We start from the raw sequence: 21,464 nt of genomic DNA, 5'->3' as shown, positions 1-21,464 counted from the left end.
TGAGCGCCATGCTGACTACAGGCATAGCTTTGGCACACGTTATGCCCTCCTTGGTTTAAGCCTCTTTGAACAGTGCTGACATCAGGGGGACATCCCATTTGTAGACCCTTGGTCATAGGCAACAAAGGCTCGATGCCACACAACATCAAACACTGAGAGGACAATAAATCTAGTCAAGCTCAAGAGTTTGGCTCAAAGATGAGACATCAATCATTTGGGAGGGGGGGATAGCACCAAGAGTACCAGAGTATTTGTGACATCCACTCCTGGTCCTTTTAACTGTCTGCAATGTCTTCTTGTAGAGCTGTATTTACTCTATCTACTCACTTAAAGTGGATGGTGCAACACAGCTAATAGGCTATGATAGCTTCCTCCGTTTTGGACTCTCTGGCTCCTCAATATGTGCAGCTTGAAACATCACTGGGTAACTCAGCTGACACAAAGGCCACTTCTACAGTACACACTAGAACTTTATTGTACAGCGATGACACATAAAACATCAGCTTTGCGGTTAAAATCTTTTTTTCTTTGTATAAATGGAACACCTCCTCTCATACCCTTGTGATCATGCGTAGCAGCATGGGAGCATATAGCAGAGACAAAAGTCACACATGCACAGACGGAGGATATACAGCCTCTTGACAGCTCTAACGGGAGTGGGAAGACAGCCTATAATGGAATCTAAATAACACTTGTGCAGTGCTCATTAAAGTTGCCCTGTGTGTTGGTCATTAACTCTCCTCTTCTGTCACCTTCATCGCTCAAGGTGGGGTGGAAGGGGTGGCCACTGCAGTGTACAGCCTTGTTTCCAACATACCTACACCCTGCAAAGACAGACTGTGCTGATTTATGTTCAGTGAGAGTGTTGCTGCTTTTTATAGCCTATAAAAATTATTAACCCACTAAATGTCCTCTAGTTTAATTCCACAATGGAATATCTGCCATGTAAAAAAGCTGATGCCTGTTCCTGCAAAGATAATACTGCTGTCAAAGAAGAAAGTTAATGCAAATTAGAAATGAAATTTCTCTTCTTGGAGTGGATTTAACACCCAGAACGCATTGGGCATCAGTGCCACTGGCTACCAGCCATCGAGTTAACCTGAACCTGATAGTAGCATTCTATGCCAGTCCAACTCTAAAGTTAGCTCAGATTCAATTATTGATGCTAGATAGGCATGCTTTCTCTCTCTGTCTTTAGTTGCATAACAAGACAATGGGTCTATAGCCATGCTAGCGCCTTTGTAATTAGACATAGTTGTGCTGTGAGCCTGAGTCCTGCACCAAAAAAGTTGTGTAATAAATATATTTATATAAATTCACGGGAACAGGAAGGCTACAGGTATGGGCAAAAATTAACTAAATGCAGACGGGCAGTTTTTTTTCTGGAGAAATCAGATATAAATCAGAAATAAATATGATGAATATGTGCAGTAGCCTATTTCTACCATCGTAATCAGCTACTATTATCAAGCCTAATCAGCCGCCAGGATTTATATTTCTTGTGATGGCCTGCGGCATCGAGCACAGCCAGTGAAAGAAACTGGATTTGTGATTCAAGAACGGAGAACCAAGTTTAAACCAAGGCCTGTAGACCATGCTATGTTCCCGCACAGCTCAACTGAGGGCAATTACATGTCAGCATAGTGAGTAGCAACATGGTGACTGGTGATTGAATCTGCTGCGGTTAATTATGATTTCAATTCATGTTTCTATGTTACAATTGTGCAACTAAAAATAAGGCACTGTGTAGTTTGTTTACTCACAGGTCAGGTCGCGTAACTTATATTAACGCGTCTGGGCGGCTCAATAATTATGGGTAACGGGTCGGTTCAGGTACTGAGGTCTGCGGCTGTAGCCAAAACTGGACCTGTTGTTCTTTGAGCTACTATGAATACTAATGTCTGCATGCTAACATGCTAATAATGACAATAGTAACATGCTGATATTAAGTGAGTAATGGTTATCATTTTCACCATCTTAGTTTTGCATGTTAACATGCTAACATTTACTAATTAGCAATAACTAAAAAGTACAGCTGAGGCTGGTGGGAAAGTCTTTCGATTTGCAGTTACTAAGTCATAAAGCAAAGTACTGAACATATTCAAAATGTGACCTCATGATATGACTAGAACAAAAGTCAAGGGATCCCAAAAATTATGACAACTCATCCTGTGTTGAACATGAATGTCTGAACCACATTTCACAGCAATCTATCCAATAGTTGTTGGGACATCCCAGGACCAAAGTGGACAGATTGACTGACAATTCCATCCAGAGTCACGCTGCCAGGGTGGCTAAAAAGTAAATGGCACCACAAAACCATCCTAACCATTGTTCTATCCTGATGCTGAACTTTACTGTAGAGGCTGCAGCAACACGTCAGCCAACCTCAGCACAGACTGGATCTATGGGATACTACACATACAAATTAGCAGTTTCTGATTTTTATCCTTACAGCTTTTCAATTCATTAGATTTGGAAGGTAAGACATCTAACTACAGTAAGGTCCTTAGTCAATAGACTGACAAATAATCAATGACTACAATAGTTTAGTTAGTAAAAAAAAAACTTCCACTTACTAGCTTTTCCTGGGCTTTCAACTGCAAGAATGAGCTTTTACACATAATCAATAACTCCACTTATTATCATATAATTATTTTTAATTGAATTGTATATATATATATATATATATATATATATATATATATATATATATAGATTACATGATTAATTAATTAACTGAAAAAAGAATCAATAGACTCATTAATTGTGACATAAATAATGAGTTACAGTATCTCATTAGTCAGGTAAGAAATCTTTGATTGTCTAACGCTGCTACGGACCATGAGCCAGCAGACTCTCACCTCGCTGCATACTGTATCACTGCCATGCTAAATACAAGACTGACATGGCAAATCCAGAGCTCCCTGCAGGGCAACTCACTCCAAACATGCATCTGTGAGAGGAGCTGGTCCACCGCATGGAGACAGCATGAGAAGAACCAGTTCAAACTGAAAACAACCAGTGGGATCATGCAGATCAAAGGTCAAAGTTGGACTCAACTTGCCTCCTTTCAGTGTTTTTATTCTCCGGTGGTGGGTTTGTCTACTGAAAGGTCCCGTCTTGTCCGAAGTGTGTCAGTGGTCCTGGGACGAGCGTACAGGCTCCACATCCCTCCCCCCACTGGCACGACCAGCAGTGTATTAAAATAAATCTGTGCACACGTCCCACCCCACCATGTTCGCTAGACATTACCTTATACAAGGCCAGCGCCCGCGCGTTCTGCTGGCCTGTGAGCAGATTTTAGCTCCCCTGCTGGTCCTGGCCTTAACCCCACCCGCATCATTAATCCCACAGCCCCCTCCACCTTCAGCCCCCTCCTGTGTTTCTGTGTATGATCTCACATGACTCAACAAAACCCTGGGCCTGGAGCAGGGCTGTCGGAGCTTTTTCCCAAGAGAGGAGGAAAAGATTGACTTTGTGGAAGGGACCTGGAGCGCTGCCCTCAACTTGGCTCAGATTGCCCCACTTGTCAGGCCTGATGGATTTTGGCTAAAAATAAAAGCAGAAAGGGGCCCTTGACAGGCGGATTAATGAACTCAGTGGTGCTCCTCCTGCTAACCGAGCTGCCACATTGTGCAGATTCTCCGGGTCCCGATGCCTGAAAAACAAGGATGGCGTGCGCGGCCCAGAGAGCGCTGTGTTTCACAAACAAAACATCCCCTTTTCCATGTGCGGCGGGGGAGATTCAGCGGAGGAGTAGAGCAAATGCAAGATGAGCCAAGTGAGTGGGAATTCCTGCGTCCAGTCCCCCCTGTTTCCCCGCCCTCTGCACATTCCCCCGCCACATTCATAGCAGCAAAGAATCGGAGCAAAACAGAGCAGCAGCAGACTGGAGACCCAAACAAATACAGCAGCAGACGAGCCTGCGCTTTTTGAGTCTCCTGATCGCTGACGGACATCTAAACTCAATAAATGTCTGTTTGAATGGTATAGGCTATCATTTGGCAACTTTTTATGTGTCTTTCAGCCTTCAACCCTTTGAACCTTCAGCTGCTTTGACAGTCTGACAGTTTTGTGACTTTCCAAAACCGACAATCCCACTTTTTTAGGTTTATGCAGCATATTATCAGTTTATTTGGCAAGTTGGGAGCAGATGACGAAGTAAGAGGGGTTGGACCTGCTTGACCTCCCGATTATTATAACCCAGTTCACTTGTTTAGGACACTCTGACATACTTCCGGCTGGCTTTTCGCCACACCTTTCAGAGAAAGGCAACACGTTTGCCTCAGATGTGTTTCGACGACAGTTTATACGAACATCCCATCCAGAATCTGTATCCCGCCCACAGGACACTGTCCATTGTAAATGAACTGCTAATACTACAAATGCATGGACCATCACTTGTTTACAGAGTGACCCGGGTGCAAGGCTCCTTAAAATATTCCTTTACTGTCCGCCATATGTGAAGCTCATACAAGGTCTGCACGGGTGTTCCAGACTGCCATCTGGATCCTATCAGAGACCACAAATACAGATGGAGTGAAAGCGCTTGGTAGCAGCACGGGCCGCCCAGCCTAATGAATGGGAAGAGCACATTTTCAACCCTTGCAACAGGTCAGTGGCAGGCGTTGGCTTCACCTCCCCACACACACACACACACACACACACACACACACACACACACACACACACACACACACACACACACACACACACACACACACATCAGGCAGAGGGAAGATCAGTTGTCGGGGAATAGCCTCACCTCGCCTCCCACACTACCGAGAGTGTCCTGAAATATCCCTCCTCGCAGAACAAAAGAACAAAATGGCAAGAGGTGATACGTGACACAGCAGGGTTAAAAATAGACTCTACATAGCGCTCTTGGTTTACACCCCGAGTAGCTGTGACTAAGACTACAAAACATTGTAACAAATGTAACAAAAAATGATATGCATTTTTGGACCACTTATAGATTCAGAAATAGGATCAGGAAGACTCACTTCTTTTAGGATTTTATGTGGCCTGGACTTGAGAACTGAGAGAATCAAACATTCTCACGCAATCAAAGAAGGCGTTGTTTAGGGGTATCAAAGGGTCTCATGGTATGTGAAGCATACATGATCTGCCTGAGAAGACAGAGAAGTCCACCTTTTCAGCGGGTGAATATTTCCTTTGTTTGGATGTCACTGCACATGGCATCCTACATAGAGGATCATGAAAACATTACATCATGCAGGAAAAATCCATGAGAGAAGCTGCAAGCGTTTCCAACTGTGGTTTGCTACACATCAATCAAAGCTCAGTGAGAAAAGAAAAGAATGAGGGAGAGAAGTCGTGAAAGCCACTTGTTCTCTTGCAAAGTGTTAACAGGCTGCTCGACTCAGAGGATCAGACATGTGAATCAGGCTCTGGAGGTGGTCTCTGCTCCAGGTCAGGCTAAAAATGAAAAATGCCTCAATGAGGAAGGAAATTAGCATAAAACAAGGTGTTGCTTTTGATTTGAAAAGTTTTAATACTTTCTTTCTGCTTCAAATTCCATTTCATATTATACAATACTTAGTTTCCCTTCCTTTCAAAACTTAAGAACATTTGTGACTAAAGGACTTTGTAAATCAAAGTCGGCCAAACAGCAGCATTTATTCATACAGAATTGATTGATTCAAAGACATTCCAGGGGTATAAAGGGAATCATTTCTCCCACTCTGTGTCAGAAGTGCATGCAACGTGCCTCAGAGTGATCGGAACAATGGCCTCTTTCACTGCCTTCGCCAGGCTGGAGATGGGGAGGTGCATCATGGGAAGCAGACAGACAGACAGGCTCGTACAGTTGAGCGCAGATACTTCAGAGAGGCCTCACACAAACCCCGGCAACAAGCAACGGCACTTAAACTTTCAGATATGGGCCATGTGTGAATTGTGAGCTTGGATTACTCCTGCTTTGTAAAACACACAGCGCTGCAGCACTCAGCAGTTCCCAGAGCCAGCACAGCGCCTGATCTTACACAACAAACGATCAAGTATGACAAGTGGGATGGGATGTTTTCACTCGGACCGTTTCTATTAGGGCTGAACCATTAATCGTATCGCGATATAAAATGAATGCAAAAAGCTAATCGTGAAGAGAACGATTAATCAAATGTGTAATATTTAGTTGAATGTTTGGTGTAACATTTTGTATTCCTCTTTTCATTACTATATTTACTGTTATTTTCATAAGATAAATGCTGGAATATTGTTACATATCACAGATTGTTTACAGAAACAACATTTTCATTTATTTTTTCTTCCTTTATTTAACATGATCAATTGCAAATGGAATCGTAATCGCAGTATCTGGCAGGGAAATCGCAATTCGGCCCTACTTTCTATATTTCATATTTTTACATGTTCTGCCTTATTTCAAGATGTTCCACTAACTCACAACTGTGACAGTGTCCATGCAGTTCATAAAAGAAAAATGGTTCAGGTGCATAAAGCATTTGAAAAGAATGTTTTGCTAGTTCTTCTCAAGCCAACGCCTCAGGAAATATCCTAAAATATATATAAGGATTTATTCTTAAGTACATGTTGAGACTATGGAATCCCATAAAGCCTGTATTCTATTGCACAACATCCTCCACAACAAAAACAAGGGACATGTGTCATGAATGTAGTTTGGAGACAGAGAAGCCCCGTTGGATACTTAGCATTTGTTGTTGCCTGACTGGATAGGAAACTTTGGATTACATTCACGTTAGGCATATTCATCTGCTCCTAGATTCAGGGGGCCTGAGCAGGAACAGGATTTTAGAACCCTGTTTCAGACATTTCGTACGCCCCTAGGTAGAAAAGTTAAGAAATATTAAACAACAGATATTACACCAATCAAATTACAGCACCAATATCATTAGCTGGCACCAAACGTTCAAACTGAAGATCTCAGAGTAGGGGGTGCTGTCCATGCAGAGAAATAAAAGATAATTCAATTTCTTTTTTTTGATAATAACAATGTTAACCCTACTGTTGTCCTCGGGTCAAATTTGACCCGTTTTCAAAGTTTCTATATTAAAAAAATGTGTGTTTCTTTCAACCAAATTGCCCAAAAATAACATGGATGGTCCCATACAACGCTCTTTACAAGTTAAATGAAGGATCGGATCGATTCAATTACATTTTAGAGCCTTTGAGAAAAACAGCTTAAATGGTTTCAAAACTAAACTTTGACAGAACTCTTCCTCTGATCTTAACTATTAGTCCAAATAATTCACTATTTCAAAATCCTATGAATGAGGTTTATTGACCATGAATTAAAAAAATGATTGTAAAACTAGCAGTAATAAGTGGTGTATATACTGGTGGTAGTGGGGGGGGGAGCGTAAAAAATGTCCTGGTACGCCTTAAGACTCAATGTGGGCTGACAACGTCGAAAAAAGCGCCAATAATGTTTTAACCCTCTGAGGTCTAAGGGCATTTTGACATATCTTCTAAATTCTCCGTTTTAGGGTATTTGAATATAATATTCTGGATAGTAATTCTTTCTAGAGCAGTGTGTGAAGATTATAATAATTTGACGCTAAAGCTGAAACGTTGAATTCCTTAAAATCTCTTTTGAAAAAAAACCTTAACTTGTGTTGTATGAACTGTTTCGGTGCTTGGAAAGAGTTTACCAAAGTATTAGGTTATATATGATTAAATTAGTAAATTAATGAAATGAAATGAAATGTAATATTGCTTTTTGAGTAGTAGTGTTGTCAAACATCGTTTGGACGTGCCGCTGCGTCTTTCGTCCTCAGAGGGTTAAAAAAGCAACAGAAATGTTTCAAAAAAAGTGTTGATTTTCTGGGAGGACAACAAGGTCATAAGATCAGATCAGATAGACGTTATGGTCGACAGAAGGACAACACAAGGGTTATCTAAATGATAAAAACAAACACCAAGGAGATACATATTGATCTGTCAGCCAAAGTGAACTGTGATTTGAGCTGGTCTCAGAGCTGCCAGACGCCACGTTGAGCTGGTCTCAGGGCGCGGTACGCACACGTGCTCTGGGCTCAGTACTCTGACAGCTTGTACTCTTACTACAGCGGCTTAAACACCACTATATACGCTAAGCCACAAACTGGCTATGAGACTAAAAGGCTTGGGGACAAAGAAGGCCTTTGTGTTGGCTCGTAGTCTCTTAAGAAAAGCAGGGCTAACAGTTGTGACTCCATGTACACGCCAGAGCTGCCATCAAGAGATCACGTCACTTTCGAGTTATACATTTCCTTTTAACAAGCACAGATCCAACGGGATATTTCGCCAACATCTATTATTAGAGTAGTAGTAGGTTTCCTTTTATTCTTTTTGTTCTTTGTGTTTACTGGTAACAAGCCTTGTTACACTAGCATAGGAGAGACTGAATCAGAGAGCTGAATCAATTATAACTGAATATTAGTCTACTACAGCCGCTATTCTAGCACCTGCAGAGGAAGTCGGAGAAGGAAGCTTTATTTCCTTTGCAACAGTTAGTTATAAACTAAAATGCACACAATGTATTAGTTTTGAACAGTGCGGTTTTCTCTTGTTGTTCGAGAACACACAGTTATATTCTCAGTCTTAAAGAGCCTTCAAATTATCTGTTCTATTGGAGAATTGTTATTCAAATGTTTACTTCAAAACATTAAGGATCCATGAATTATTCTACAGCTAAATAAATGCTGCTGGGAAGATGAATGATATACTGAATAAATAAAGATAATAAATGAATCAGACTACAGCAGCGTTTGGATATCTGTTTGTGGGTGTCAGTGTGACAAATGTTTGCCTCAGCTTCACAGTCTAACCACAACAGGAAAAAAATAACACCCGGCCAACAGAAAGTCATGCTCGACACAGAAAAACAAAAGCTGGAGTGTGTGCAGTATTAGAGCTACTTACAGACGGGTCCTTCATCTACTGACGCTGATTAGTGATCATTTATCCACGAGCAGCGTACACTCACACTGACACATCCACATCATATCAGTCAGACAGACGCAAGGACAGGGACATGATTGGCAGGTTGGGGGGGGGGGGCTGCAGCGCGAACACAGAGCCTCCCATCATCCACAATCAGTCATGCAAACACACACCACTGTTCATCCATCCACACTCTCACTAACTCTACCTCATTCCCTGCCTCACACCTAGACAGAAGCCTTGCTGATATATGGACGTATAGTGCAGGTTATTCTGTGTTGTAATGTAACAACTTAAGTAGAATTTTCACGTATCTGTACTGTATTTTATATTTCTGGAAATTTTTACTTTTACTCCACTACTTTTCCCCTAACCCACAAAAAAATTAAAATTCTCTTTGCTGATGTCAGACTTTAAGGTGTGGAAACCCTGAATATTGTGCTTTACTATAAGAAAGCCACAATAAAGTTCATAATCAAAGTTTCTCTTTCTCTTTACTTTTAATAATGAAATACATTTAGTATCAGAAAGTTTAGATACCTAAGTACAGTAAATAAAAAAATACTTTAAGACTTTTACTCAAGTAATAGTTTTGTAGTACTGCTTTCAAATACTTAATGCAAGACTGATGTCCTGTATTTATATTATATGTTTTCAGTATTTTAGTATATTTGTAGTATATTCTAGTATATTGTTTGTACTGTGTATTCTATCGGTATTCTATAGATATATATATATATATATATATATATATATATATATATATATATATATATATATCTTATATTTATAGAGCATGCTAAGGTTTGTTCTTTTATTCTGTATTGAGCTCTCTTCTCTTCTGTTGATATCATCCATCCATCCATCCATCCATCCATCCATCCATCCATCCATCCATATATCGATCTACTGTATATATCCATTTATATATCCATCTATATATCCATCCATCCAACTATATATCCATCCATCCATCTATAATGTGAAGCATTTAACAACAAGCTCAAAAAGTAATTTCTTCTTTGAATTCAGGTTTAAAAATACTGTGATAAGTGGAATACTTGTAATAATAGTTTACTTGTTTCAGGAATGTTCTAGAATCAAGAATCAGAAACGGAACAAGGTGAGATTAATCTAGATATAGCAAAGAAACGCTGTTTGATTTGCCATGGGGCTGTTGTCAGCCGGCTGAACGTTGGAAGCCAAAGAGAACAGGAAACCACAGCTAGCTTAGCTCTGTGCTGAGCTTTCACCTGTAGCTCACACTCCTCCTCACTTCGCTCTGAAAAAGCTCCACAGTGGACTTAGGATTTGTTTTGTCAATTCAAATTGTTGACTAATTCTATTTAGAGTTTTATTTTTCTGTTTTTATATATTTCCAAATCTCCATGGTGACACAATCTATTTCCAGATGTACATCCCATCACTGTACCTTAAAGTTACATTTTTTTTCCTTTTGATTTCTGACTCAATTAACAATTTTTTTCCAAAAATATCAAACATTTCATTTCTTAAAAATTAAGCTTTGCTCATTGTCAGTATACCAATAGATTTTTGGTACAGTTGGTTGGACAAAATCAACTTTTTGCAATGAAGGTTTTTGGAAATTACAATTGCCATTTGCCAACCTTTTCAAACATCTTTAAGGCTAAATATGGAGTTGACAACAAGAGGTTTCATCGCATCTCACAGTCTTCAATGAATGGAGTTCATCCACCAATGAAGACCATGATACTGTATGTGGTTGAAAGCCCTGGAAGAAGCTAGTAAGTGGCCCTAACGTTGAGATTTTTCTTGTCAAACTACTATTTCCAAGGTCAAGAATGAACACTCAATTGGTGCATTCATTTAAAAGCCAGATGATTTAACAATGATTTAAAAACAGCTGCAGCCACGGATATTTGGCCCTTTATTTTGAATTTTAAAATCTTAATTTCTTCTAATTCACAAACCTCACACACAACTCATCTGAAGATGAAATGAGATTCCTTTGGTGTCAGTGCAGCTGAATGAAAGAATCACTGATACTGTTCTTCAATCTGCTGGATGCTTCACAGTTATACAGAGACATACAGTAGACTGTCTGAGACAGCACAGTGGCTCTTCACTTTCACATTTTAATCAGCTGTGAAATCTCCTTTTTTCCCCTTCTCTTCTTATTCTTCCACCGGTGTGGACTGATAACAATCACGCAGCTCGACCTGAACCAGTCACAGCTGCACATTTGTGACACAGATCTGATGATGGCTACAGCGGCCCGCTGATGAAGCACATTTTGGAGAGGCTGCCGAGCAGAGTGAGATAGATGAGCCTGTCTGTGGTCTGTCACTGTGCTCTGGAGGAGAAGATGACTGCGATAGTTGGCTTCCCGCGCAGCAGAAATGTTCCTCTTGTACGTCATCCTGACGGAATATACATGGCAGTGTTCATACAGACAGCTAGCAGAATGAGACTGAGCCCGCCCTCCACACACAATCCCTGAGTGGGATGGAAGGGAAGCTGTTCTCCGGCCAGCTCCTCTATCCTTCATGCAGCCACGACTACCGATCTCTACTCTCACTATCTCCCCCTGTGTCTGCCTTGGTTTCCACGTCTTTCCTCTTCTTTTCGTTTTATAGGAAAGCCTCGGTTACTGGACTTTAAACATGTGCAACACTTTAGAGAGCTAAAATGTACTATCAACAACCGTGTTTCCATTCACTTGTCACGCAAACTTTTGTAATGTTGCACAAAGGAAATAATAATAAAAGATAGAATTAGGTGCTTTTCCATCAATGGGCACTAAAGGCTACACGTGGCTGTAAACAGAGGAGAAGAGTTGTGGTTGCTTACTGGAAACCCATCTACAACAGACAAATAAAGAAAAGTAGCTCTTCAGGAATTTGATTCAATAAGGCAAATTTAAATTTTTCTTTCATGTCAGTTACTGTCCAAAGTGGTCCGGAGACAAATGTATACAATATCCGGAAAGATGCTGACAGCGGAAACAGCTGATCAGTTATGTGAGTTAAATGTTCGCTACATCAGAAGTACATAAATACATAATTATTTTGTGTCTTTATTTGAAAAATGTGTCTGTAAAGTATCGGAACATTATTGAATGTCTGCTCAGATTCATCTCAGAGAATTATTCTTTAATAAGTCACTTCCTGACCTGAATAATCATTTTGACAATGTCAGTCTTTTATTCAGTCAACAAACGTGCATGGCTCCATGTGTTTCGGCAACAATTAACATTCTTTTCTTAAATGAAAAATAAATATTTTGTAGATGGTCAAGACGGGGCAAGGGAGACCCAAACAAGTTGACAAAATTATGCAATATATATTGATGACTGTGAAGTTCATTCTTGAGCTTGGGAGTAGTAGTTTGACCAAATACTGTAACCCTTAACCCAAGCTCCTCTGACCAGCTTTTCCCACAGCTTTCTACCCCATCTCATGGTCTTCATTTTTCATTTTTCACCCCAATGTTGAACCCAAAGTTGAGATCTCCACTTTTGAGCTAAATTGAAATTTTGAGCATATTAAACAATTCTTTTCCTGCATTCTGGTGATTCTTTCTGCAACAATTTGTGCCTTTTCTGAATCAAGTTATGGTGCAAATGTCTTTATTTATGTAAAGGAAATTATACTAGGTTTTTGGAGGGTTGCACCGGCCAGTTATGATTATTGCGAGGGTTGTAACCCCCCACCCCCTTGTAAATTACGCCTATGGAAAACATTGTTCATAACAACAATGCCTTGGTTCATTGTTTTAAAAACACACACACACACACACACACACACACACACACACACACACACACACACACACACACACACACACACACACACACACACACACACACACACACACACCACAGAAACAGGTGGTGATAAGTGGCTTCAAATGCTTCTAAAGTCTAACCACATAGACCCAAATCTAATTTCCAGAAACAAAAATTCACTTTTTTTATGTTTACTCAAACATAAAAACTTTGAGTAAATGATTAAAAGTCAGAGGCTGGTTGGTTCTTCACAGATCTTGTGACTCAGTAACAGTGGACCGTTTTTGACCTTTCAGCGTCTGTCCCTATGACCCGGCCGGCCAGTGCTGATTCACTGCAGGACACAGGGAGACACAGGTGGACCCCCACTCAATGGACCCCCACTCTGATCACTCCCACTGTTAGTCCCCTGGGCTGCTTTAGGTTCATACTGCCTGACTGCAGACTCAGCAGCACTCAAACTCACTGCATTTCTTTTCTCTTCTGGATGTAGAGCTGGGCCATATGGAAAAATCAAACATCACGATATTTTTGACCAAATACATCGATGTCGATATTGTGGCCATATTGTAGGGATGACTAGTGGTGCATTCACAAAATATTAACACAATGAGAGTTTTGATAAATAATCACCAATACTGTTGATGTAATGACTACGTGGGTAAAGGCAAACAATGAAATAGGTAGAACAGTCTGGTAAGTTCAGAATATACATCTCTTTACTGTAATGCAGCCTCTAAAACCAGGAAAAGACTACGATATCCAAAATGTACAACGATATCGATCCTCATATATCGATGTGGATAAATATCCATATATTGCCCTGCCCTGTCTGGATGTCACACCATCAAAGACCTTTTATTAGGTAAGGTTTTGGAAGAAGAGATATCCATGAACCAATAATGAGTCTATCGATGCTCCTAATGACCCAGAATGAGGTTGATGTGCAGGACGGCAGTTTCTTTGGTGCCCCCCCAGTTCAATGCCATAGTTCCCATCTGAGCAACAGAGCCAAACCAACAGGAGTGTTTCTCTTCAGAGAAAGAGTCAACGGCTCCAAACAAGATGGTGTCATCACCCTGGGAGGACTTGTACAGGCTCATTTGATTGAAATTACAGGATGAAATCAGCATAAAGCTGTCTATCCACACAGATTACTCCCCCATAGGAAGGGCTGTATACATGGATGTAACCCAACACATAGACTTTCATGTTTTCCATTCCACTGTGTGCAACAAATGGAAAAGCTATCGTGGTAAACGTCATGCTCTCAGTTTTTAATGCTTTCAATTCACAGTTTTTTCTTGCTGTAGAATTAATGTTCCTTTTCTTGCTTCTTTTCCTGTGCCATGATTTAAAAAAAAAAAAAAAAAACATGATAAGGAAAAGTATGAGGCACAGTGGGGCACTAGAGTGCACATACAGGATCTCCACCTATGGCTGCCTGCTGTGAGATGGCAGGAAGCCACCACCAGCAAATCCTGCTGATCTCGCTGTAAGCTCACTGTTTTACAGTAGAGCACGGGGGATCGGTGCAGGAAGTGGGCACATTACTGCACTTCCACGCCCACGCCCACAACCTCCCCCTCCCCTCCCTCTACCACCACTACACCAACCCCCTCCCAACCACCTGTGCTGGTCTCACAGGATGTCCCCCCCCCCTCCTTCCCGCCCCCCCTCTCCTAACCCTCCCCCTAACTCCTTTACAGCTGCACTTCTTTACCAAACCACACACTCACACACTTTGTTGTTTTACACTCCACTGCTTCAATGTCAATGAAGAGGATTCGGTTTACTGTAAACTGCCTTAAAGTGCCCCCCCACCCCACCCCCCAAAAAACAAGAAAAGAGATCCATTTACGGTATCAAGCCATGCAGATAATGTTGGTTGGAATGACTTCATACTATAAAGGGTAGGGTCAAATTTTTCAAAAAGTTTGTAAATCAAAAATGTGGGTTTCTTGCAACCAAATTGTCCAAAAAAAGTAACGTGGATGATCACTCTTCTTTATTCATGTAAAATAAATGATCAGTTCACTACTTTGATCAAAGTGTTTTATTCAGTTAGCATTTGAAAATAAAATTTACATCGGGAAAAGTGACAAAAACGTTGGAAAATAAGTTTAAATTTTTAATTTTGTCCCAAAGAAAAGAAAAGTTGCTAGGTCGATGGGAAGACAAAACAAGGGTTAACAGTTTCTCTGGGACATTTCAACCACTCCTCACTATTACTGCCAGTGTCTGCCCAGCGTTAACGAGTGACAGCTGATTAATGTGCTGTTGTCAGTTCATTTAAATGGTGTCTTTTTGGATTTAAAACTGCACTTATTCAAATTGCAATTTTGATATAAAAAATAATCAATCATTAAACTATAGCTGCATTGTATGTGGGTTTAGACAGAAATCTTAGAGATAGATAACTTGAAACCAGGACAGATCCAAACCTATCAGCATGCAGAGGTACCATGAAGGGTGACCAGGGTTTGTTGTACTTTGAGGGATCTGTCACTTCAAAAAAGTCTGTGTGCAGTTCACGATCTGATGTTCTCCTCAGCTGGCCATCGAGCATCCCTCATCGTCACTGATCAAATTGTTGTGTTAACTGTGCAGAGATGTGGACTTGAGACTTGGTGACTTGGACTCGAGTCCAGGGTTTTCCTGGCTCAGAATGGGCCTTTGGACATATTGAGTGGCGGGTATGGGGGTCAAAGACTTAATTTCCTGCATTCTGATAAATTTGTAGGCAACAATTTATGGTGAAAACTCTTTATTTATGTCAAGGAAAACATAAAATTCTGGTGGTAGGAAAAAATTCTAAATATTATGGAATATAATGGGCCCGGGTTTACCCCAAAGTCCAGTTTTATTAATATGAACAGGGCTTTACAGTAACATTTTTTCTTAATAAGCATGTTTTGCTCCTAAATTGAAAAATGTAGAGTGACTTACATGAGGTTAACTGCTATCACTGTTGTAGCTAATTTGTATAATAATACAATCCTGTTATGAACAAAACAAAACATTATGAAATGTAATGTCTTACGTAACGTTTTGGCGCTGGCGTGATTTTCCTTTGGCGGCGAAAAACCCCTGGAGTCAACTCCAGTCTCCTTTTTTATGACTTGTGACTTGAATGGACAATAAATAAATGACATGATACTCGATTAAGATTTGGAAGATACGAGCGAGCATGCTGACTCGGATCACTTGTGTATATTCATAAGTTTGAATGTTGCTGTTAAATATAAAACAATATAATTGAATGTTTCTATCTAACTATCAAGTACGCTATGTAGCGGAAACAGTGAGTCATGATTGGATGACTCAAACCCCCCCCCCCCTTCACACTGAGCGTCCCGCCACAGGCCAGCACACAGGTCAGCCCAGGACCCCCCCCCACACTAAAACAATGATCTCACTCCCGTACCAGGAATCCGCTTATTGTTTGAAATACCTTCCACTATGCTTGACTGAGCAGCACTTCTTTTTCCCATCGACCCGGAGGTCGGAGAGAGAGGTGGGGGGGGGGAACTAAACGAGCTTGGCAGGAAACGTCCAGCCCTCCAGCAGGACGGGAACTCGCTGCATTTGGCCTCTTACGTCTACCGGTTTCAATTACAGTCAGTGACTCTCAGTGACGCTCATCGGAAAACCCAGACAACCTGTTTGGACAGCAACAGCAGAGTCACCGTTTGAAATGGGAAAAACCACTGGAATTAAAAGGATTTCAACTAATATATAAACTGTAAAAAGGAGCAGTGCTGGATTGAAATTTGTCCGTGGCACTGATTATGGATAACAGTCAAGTACTGTTATGAAGATGCTAGATGAAGCCATGTACTGTATGTCTTTAGGACTATTTCATTTAGTTAAGTTCTTGTACGAGGGTTTGTTTTTAGACTGTTTACGTTCTTTTGTTAAATTAAAAAAAGGCTTTTAAAGAAATCCATAATCATATTTCTGAAATTAAAAACTTAATCGCAATACATAAATAAAATAAATAGCATGAACACCAGTTCCTTAAGATTTTGAATGACACCTAGCCATTATCAAGACATAAGAAAACTGTATCAAACCTGATCTTGACCATTCATTCCACTCAAGGTCCACTTATTCAGGACCTTTCAACCACAGCATGGTCTTCAACAACAGACTTCTAACCCATGTTGGTTTAACGAATGGAACCTTTAAGCCAGAACAAGTAAACCTTCAGTTGTCGACCTTTTAAACTTGAATTTAGAAAACTTTTAAATATACAAAAATGTAAAAAATATAAAATATATAAAAGTGCAGTTTACTAATTTGGAATTCCTGTTTGAGTTTCTGCCGACATACACACCATTAGAGATATATCTGTTATAATCAAAGATCAGCAGAAAGCTGGGCTCTACATTAGAACAGACGCTCTCAGAAGAAAAGACTGGACAGAAGGGCTGAACCATCCATGGTTTTCAAATCCAAATCCAGATTTGAAAGAATGAGATTAATCGTGAAGACCGCAATTAATCGAATGTGCAACATTTAGTTGAATGTTTGGTGTAACATTTGGTTTAAAAAAAATATTACTGTTTTTATTTTTTATTTTTTACAGTTTTTTCAAAAGATAAATGCCAGTATAATGTTACATATCACAGATGGTTTACAGAAATATCCTATTTTCCGTGTCTTTTTCATTTATTTCCTATAACTTTATTTAACATGACGGTAGAAGATGTAATATGTAGATGCTCCTGTTGAACTGAGGCAGATCACACATTTCAGTTTACAGGAAATAACTGATATTTTTTTATAACTTTATCTTTTGTGATAAATGTTCTGTGTTTGACTGTTCAGTGTTCCATGTTTATTAAAGGAAAAACACTTGTTTGCAGTTCATATCTATGTTCTTCTCATCCCTGTATAAGAATACAGAGCAGTTTTGACGGTGTCTCATGTTATAATGCTCCATGGCATGTTTTATCTGTTAAAAGAAATTGCAAAATCCAATCGTAACTGCAATATCTGGCAGAAAAATCACAATTAGATTCCCCCCCCCCAAATGGTTCAGCCCAAGACTGGACAGCGTATCCCTCCAGCATGGCTGCAGATGAAAGGAGTCCAAAGAGCTCAGCTCACAAATGGCCTTAAATATACTTTGATATCATATTGATTTGAGAGCCAGCCCTTACTGCAGCATGCAGGAGTCTGTCTGGCTTCGGAGGGTTTTATAGCCCACAATGTGTTTCCTCCGCAGCACAGTATGTAACAGTCGTGTGCACACACTGTGATAACACAGAGAACAGTGATGATTGCAGAACACTGGCAAGATTTTCAGAACTGCAGTGTGCGCTATGATGTCAGTGATCAGAACAACAGGGTGTCACATAAGGATATGAGCTCAAAGGAAGCACCCTGTGTGTTGAAACTAACACCTTTTAATTCAAATGTAATTTACACTTTAGACATCTTTATATTTAGAAACACAAATGTTGGTGACCAAAAACCTGTAGAATAACTTGATTCTGTCACATGCTCTTCTATTCACAGATGAAAAGTGGAAGAAGCACAAATCAGTACGTTTTCTAAAACATGCTACTCTTTGCAGTCTTAGCTAGGAGTAAAATGATGTCATCTATCACTTCAGCATGGTGTATCTGCTGGGATAGGAGTCTTTTTTTTTTAAAGTTAGTATAGTTTCTATTTTTATTTTTGTTTCTATTCTTATTTTTATTTAATATACTTCTAATTATTTATTTGAAACTGTTGTCTATCTTTAGTTCTTTCTGTCCTTGCGCTGCTGAATCTGCCCTCTGGGGAACGTAACAGGCTTATTTTATCTGATCTTATACTACCTTTTACTTCACTTCACTCAAACTATTTGTGCAGATTCATTCATTTTAAGTCTTAATAAAAGCATGCCATTAATGCTATATTACTTTGTTGGTAAATTAATTTCATTTTAATATTTCCCCTCATTACCGTCTTCACATCTGTCTATATGGGTTACATTAACACACATCTTTTGGACATAAATAAATATTCTTTTTCTACTTGGTACTGTGAGCCTTGGACAATGTTCTCCACAAAACTACCACAGCCCTTTCATTTTAATATTAACATTGATATATTATATTGTACATCTTTTTATAGTATTTTCTCCATATATGTATAGTAAGTGTCTTTTTTTCAATATGTACAGTATGTTTCTGTATTTGTGCAATACATGCTTTTATTTGTAATCTCATCTGCTGTGTATGTTATGCACCAAAACATCAAAGCTATGTGCGTGTATGTTTAGAACCTACTGAGCAATAAGCTCATTCTGAATGAAGTTACATTTGTGTCTCTGTATTTATTAATATCTCAAAATATCAATAAAAGTTGGTGGAGTATTTCATTATACCTTTCTTACAGTATTAGCTTTATTCTGAATTAAAACTATCTGGAACCTATTTATATATTTTTATATTATTCTAATACTTATAATAATATAATATATAATAATAATATTTTGATAGGTCGGTGGAGGTATGGAAGTATATTTATCTCATAATATACAGTATATGAGAGTGCATAACTCCACCAATAACAAAAAGAGCAAACTGCTGACAGGAGGACTTGAAGTGGGACGGTACTACTGTGTACTTCAGTGTCCCCCAAGGAGACACACACTGCCTCGGGTTCACAGCAAACTGCTCTTACTTATTATGGTATGCATATAATTTCTATGGTGGCAGCAAGGAGGGGAAAAAAAAAAAAAAAAAAAAAAAAAAAAAAAAAAAAAAAAAAAAAAAAAAAAAAAAAAAAAAAAAAAAAAAAAAAAAAAAAAAAAAAAAAAAAAAAAAAACAAAAAAAAAAAAAAAAAAAAAAAAAAAAAAAAAAAAAAAAAAAAAAAAAAACAAAAAAAAAAAAACAACAAAAAACAAATTAATTAACCCACAAAAAAAAAAAAAAAAAAAAAAAAAAAAAAAAAAAAAAAAAAAAAAAAAAACACACCAACAAAAAACCCAAATTATAAAAAAAAAAAAAAAAAAAAAAAAAACACCCTTCCTTTTATATTTCCTTCTTCTTTAAATAAAAATAAAATAAAAAAAAAAAAAAAAAAAAAAAATTTTTTTCTTTTGTTTAAAATCCATCAAGCAGTTTGTTGTATTTTAGAAGAATACTGAAAGCAGCAGAACTGAGAACACTTTAATATCTGTTTATTTATCACAAGTAATATCGTTATCGCCATATTCAACAACGTCATTGTAGATTTTCCTCATATCATGCCGCCCTATACAGACACATAACATGTTGTTTTAAAACTCAAATTGTTAGCGCACCAGTATTAGTCTATGCACATCGGATCATAATAATCATAATAATAATAATCAGTATGCGATTCCTAATCTCTCATGTTGACATGTTAGTTCTTGACATGTAGCTCTAGCCCCCCCTCCCTCTCGTATTTGATTTGTATTTATTATTTGTTTTTTATTTCATTGTCTTCTCATTTATTTTGGAGGATGGTAGATATGGGCCGTTATGTTATATTTTATTGTGAATAATATAATACGTTGTGCTCAATGGCTGTACTGTCTATGTTTATTCTCCTAAATAAAAATAAAAAGATTTATTGAAAAAAAACTAAAAAGTGATGCACATGGCTGGGACACGCTTGTTGTTCTGCTATCCGTCATTGTGATCGCATGATTTAGATACAGTATTATAATAATCACCAAAAGGCTAACGCTAGGCTAACAGCAGATATGTGCAATAATATCTGAATCATGCCTTCATAATGTTAAAATAAGGGGGAAAAACAATTCATTTTGAACTTTTCCTTTTCAACATTTCCTAACACCATTGACTGACGTGTGCATCACTGTTAAGAGTCCCCAGGGTGTTGAGAGCTTCCTACATGCTGTTGCTGAGATCTAGATCAGGGGCCTGTTTCACAAAACCAAGATAAGGGATTAAGCCGGGATATCCCCGTTATCCTGGATGAATTTAGCCTTGACTCGGTTTCACCAAAGGGTAAGGCACATAAATCACCATGGAGATTTATTAATCCTGGAGCCTTTTCTGATCACCCAGCAGAGGTTTTACCCTGTTGTTATCAGCCTGGATTAAAATACAACAGGTGCATATTGCTGTTCATTTAAGAACTTAACTATTTAAGTTATTATTTAAAGTTGGGACCATTATTTTTTTTTTGAATTATTCATGTGACAGTCATTGTTACTGTTATATTGCTGTATGAAAACTGCTGTTCATATTGTTGTTAGAAGTTTGATGAATATATTATGGCAGTTGTTGAGATAATTAGAAAAGGCTGATAACATTTCATCTGTGTTTTAAATGAAGTCTGTAACTAAGGGCAATACATAACATGCTGTACATTTCTAGAGTTGACCAATGCACCTTGAATTATTTGGATAATTTTTTTGTAATTCTTTAACAATAAGGATAATTTTTGTTCCTCTTCCACGTTTGCATTGTATTTGGCATTCTTAGCACACAATTTGTGTTGTCCACTAAACTGGGACTATAATTTGGGAGGATTGTACAATTTTAAGAACATATCCTAATTGTACCTAATTGTATCCTCCCAAATGATAGTCTTAGTTCACTGGACCAGTAACTATCTAGTGATGTAGGCTACTGTACATTCATGGAACAACAGGGAGAGGACACCTCAATGGTTTTTGACCTTTGATTTTGCTGGGGGGAAATAACTGATGAATATACTCTGTTCCATTCATGTTTACAGTGTGCATGGAATTTATCACTTAATTATCTTTATAGT

At 38.8% G+C, this 21,464-nt stretch overlaps 1 protein-coding gene across 2 annotated transcripts in view; it reads right to left on the bottom strand.

The window, feature by feature from the left end:
• bach2b (BTB and CNC homology 1, basic leucine zipper transcription factor 2b) overlaps positions 1-21,464 on the bottom strand; it is a 102,110-nt gene that overhangs the window by 71,710 nt on the left and 8,936 nt on the right. The window contains exon 1 of one of the 2 annotated variants that reach the window (XM_039781808.1): positions 8,905-9,358. The exons of the other annotated variant lie outside the window; for it this stretch is intronic. Within the exon in view, the coding sequence (XP_039637742.1) occupies positions 8,905-8,919 (15 nt within the window). The 5' untranslated portion in view covers positions 8,920-9,358. Of the gene's footprint in view, positions 1-8,904; positions 9,359-21,464 lie in introns of those variants that run through there. 2 annotated transcript variants of the gene reach the window in all.

Source organism: Perca fluviatilis, chromosome 18 (assembly GCF_010015445.1).
Source record: "Perca fluviatilis chromosome 18, GENO_Pfluv_1.0, whole genome shotgun sequence".
Classification (NCBI taxonomy): Eukaryota; Metazoa; Chordata; class Actinopteri; order Perciformes; family Percidae; genus Perca; species Perca fluviatilis.
Note: the sequence above shows the minus strand (reverse complement) of the source record. Positions and strands in the feature narration are given on the sequence as shown.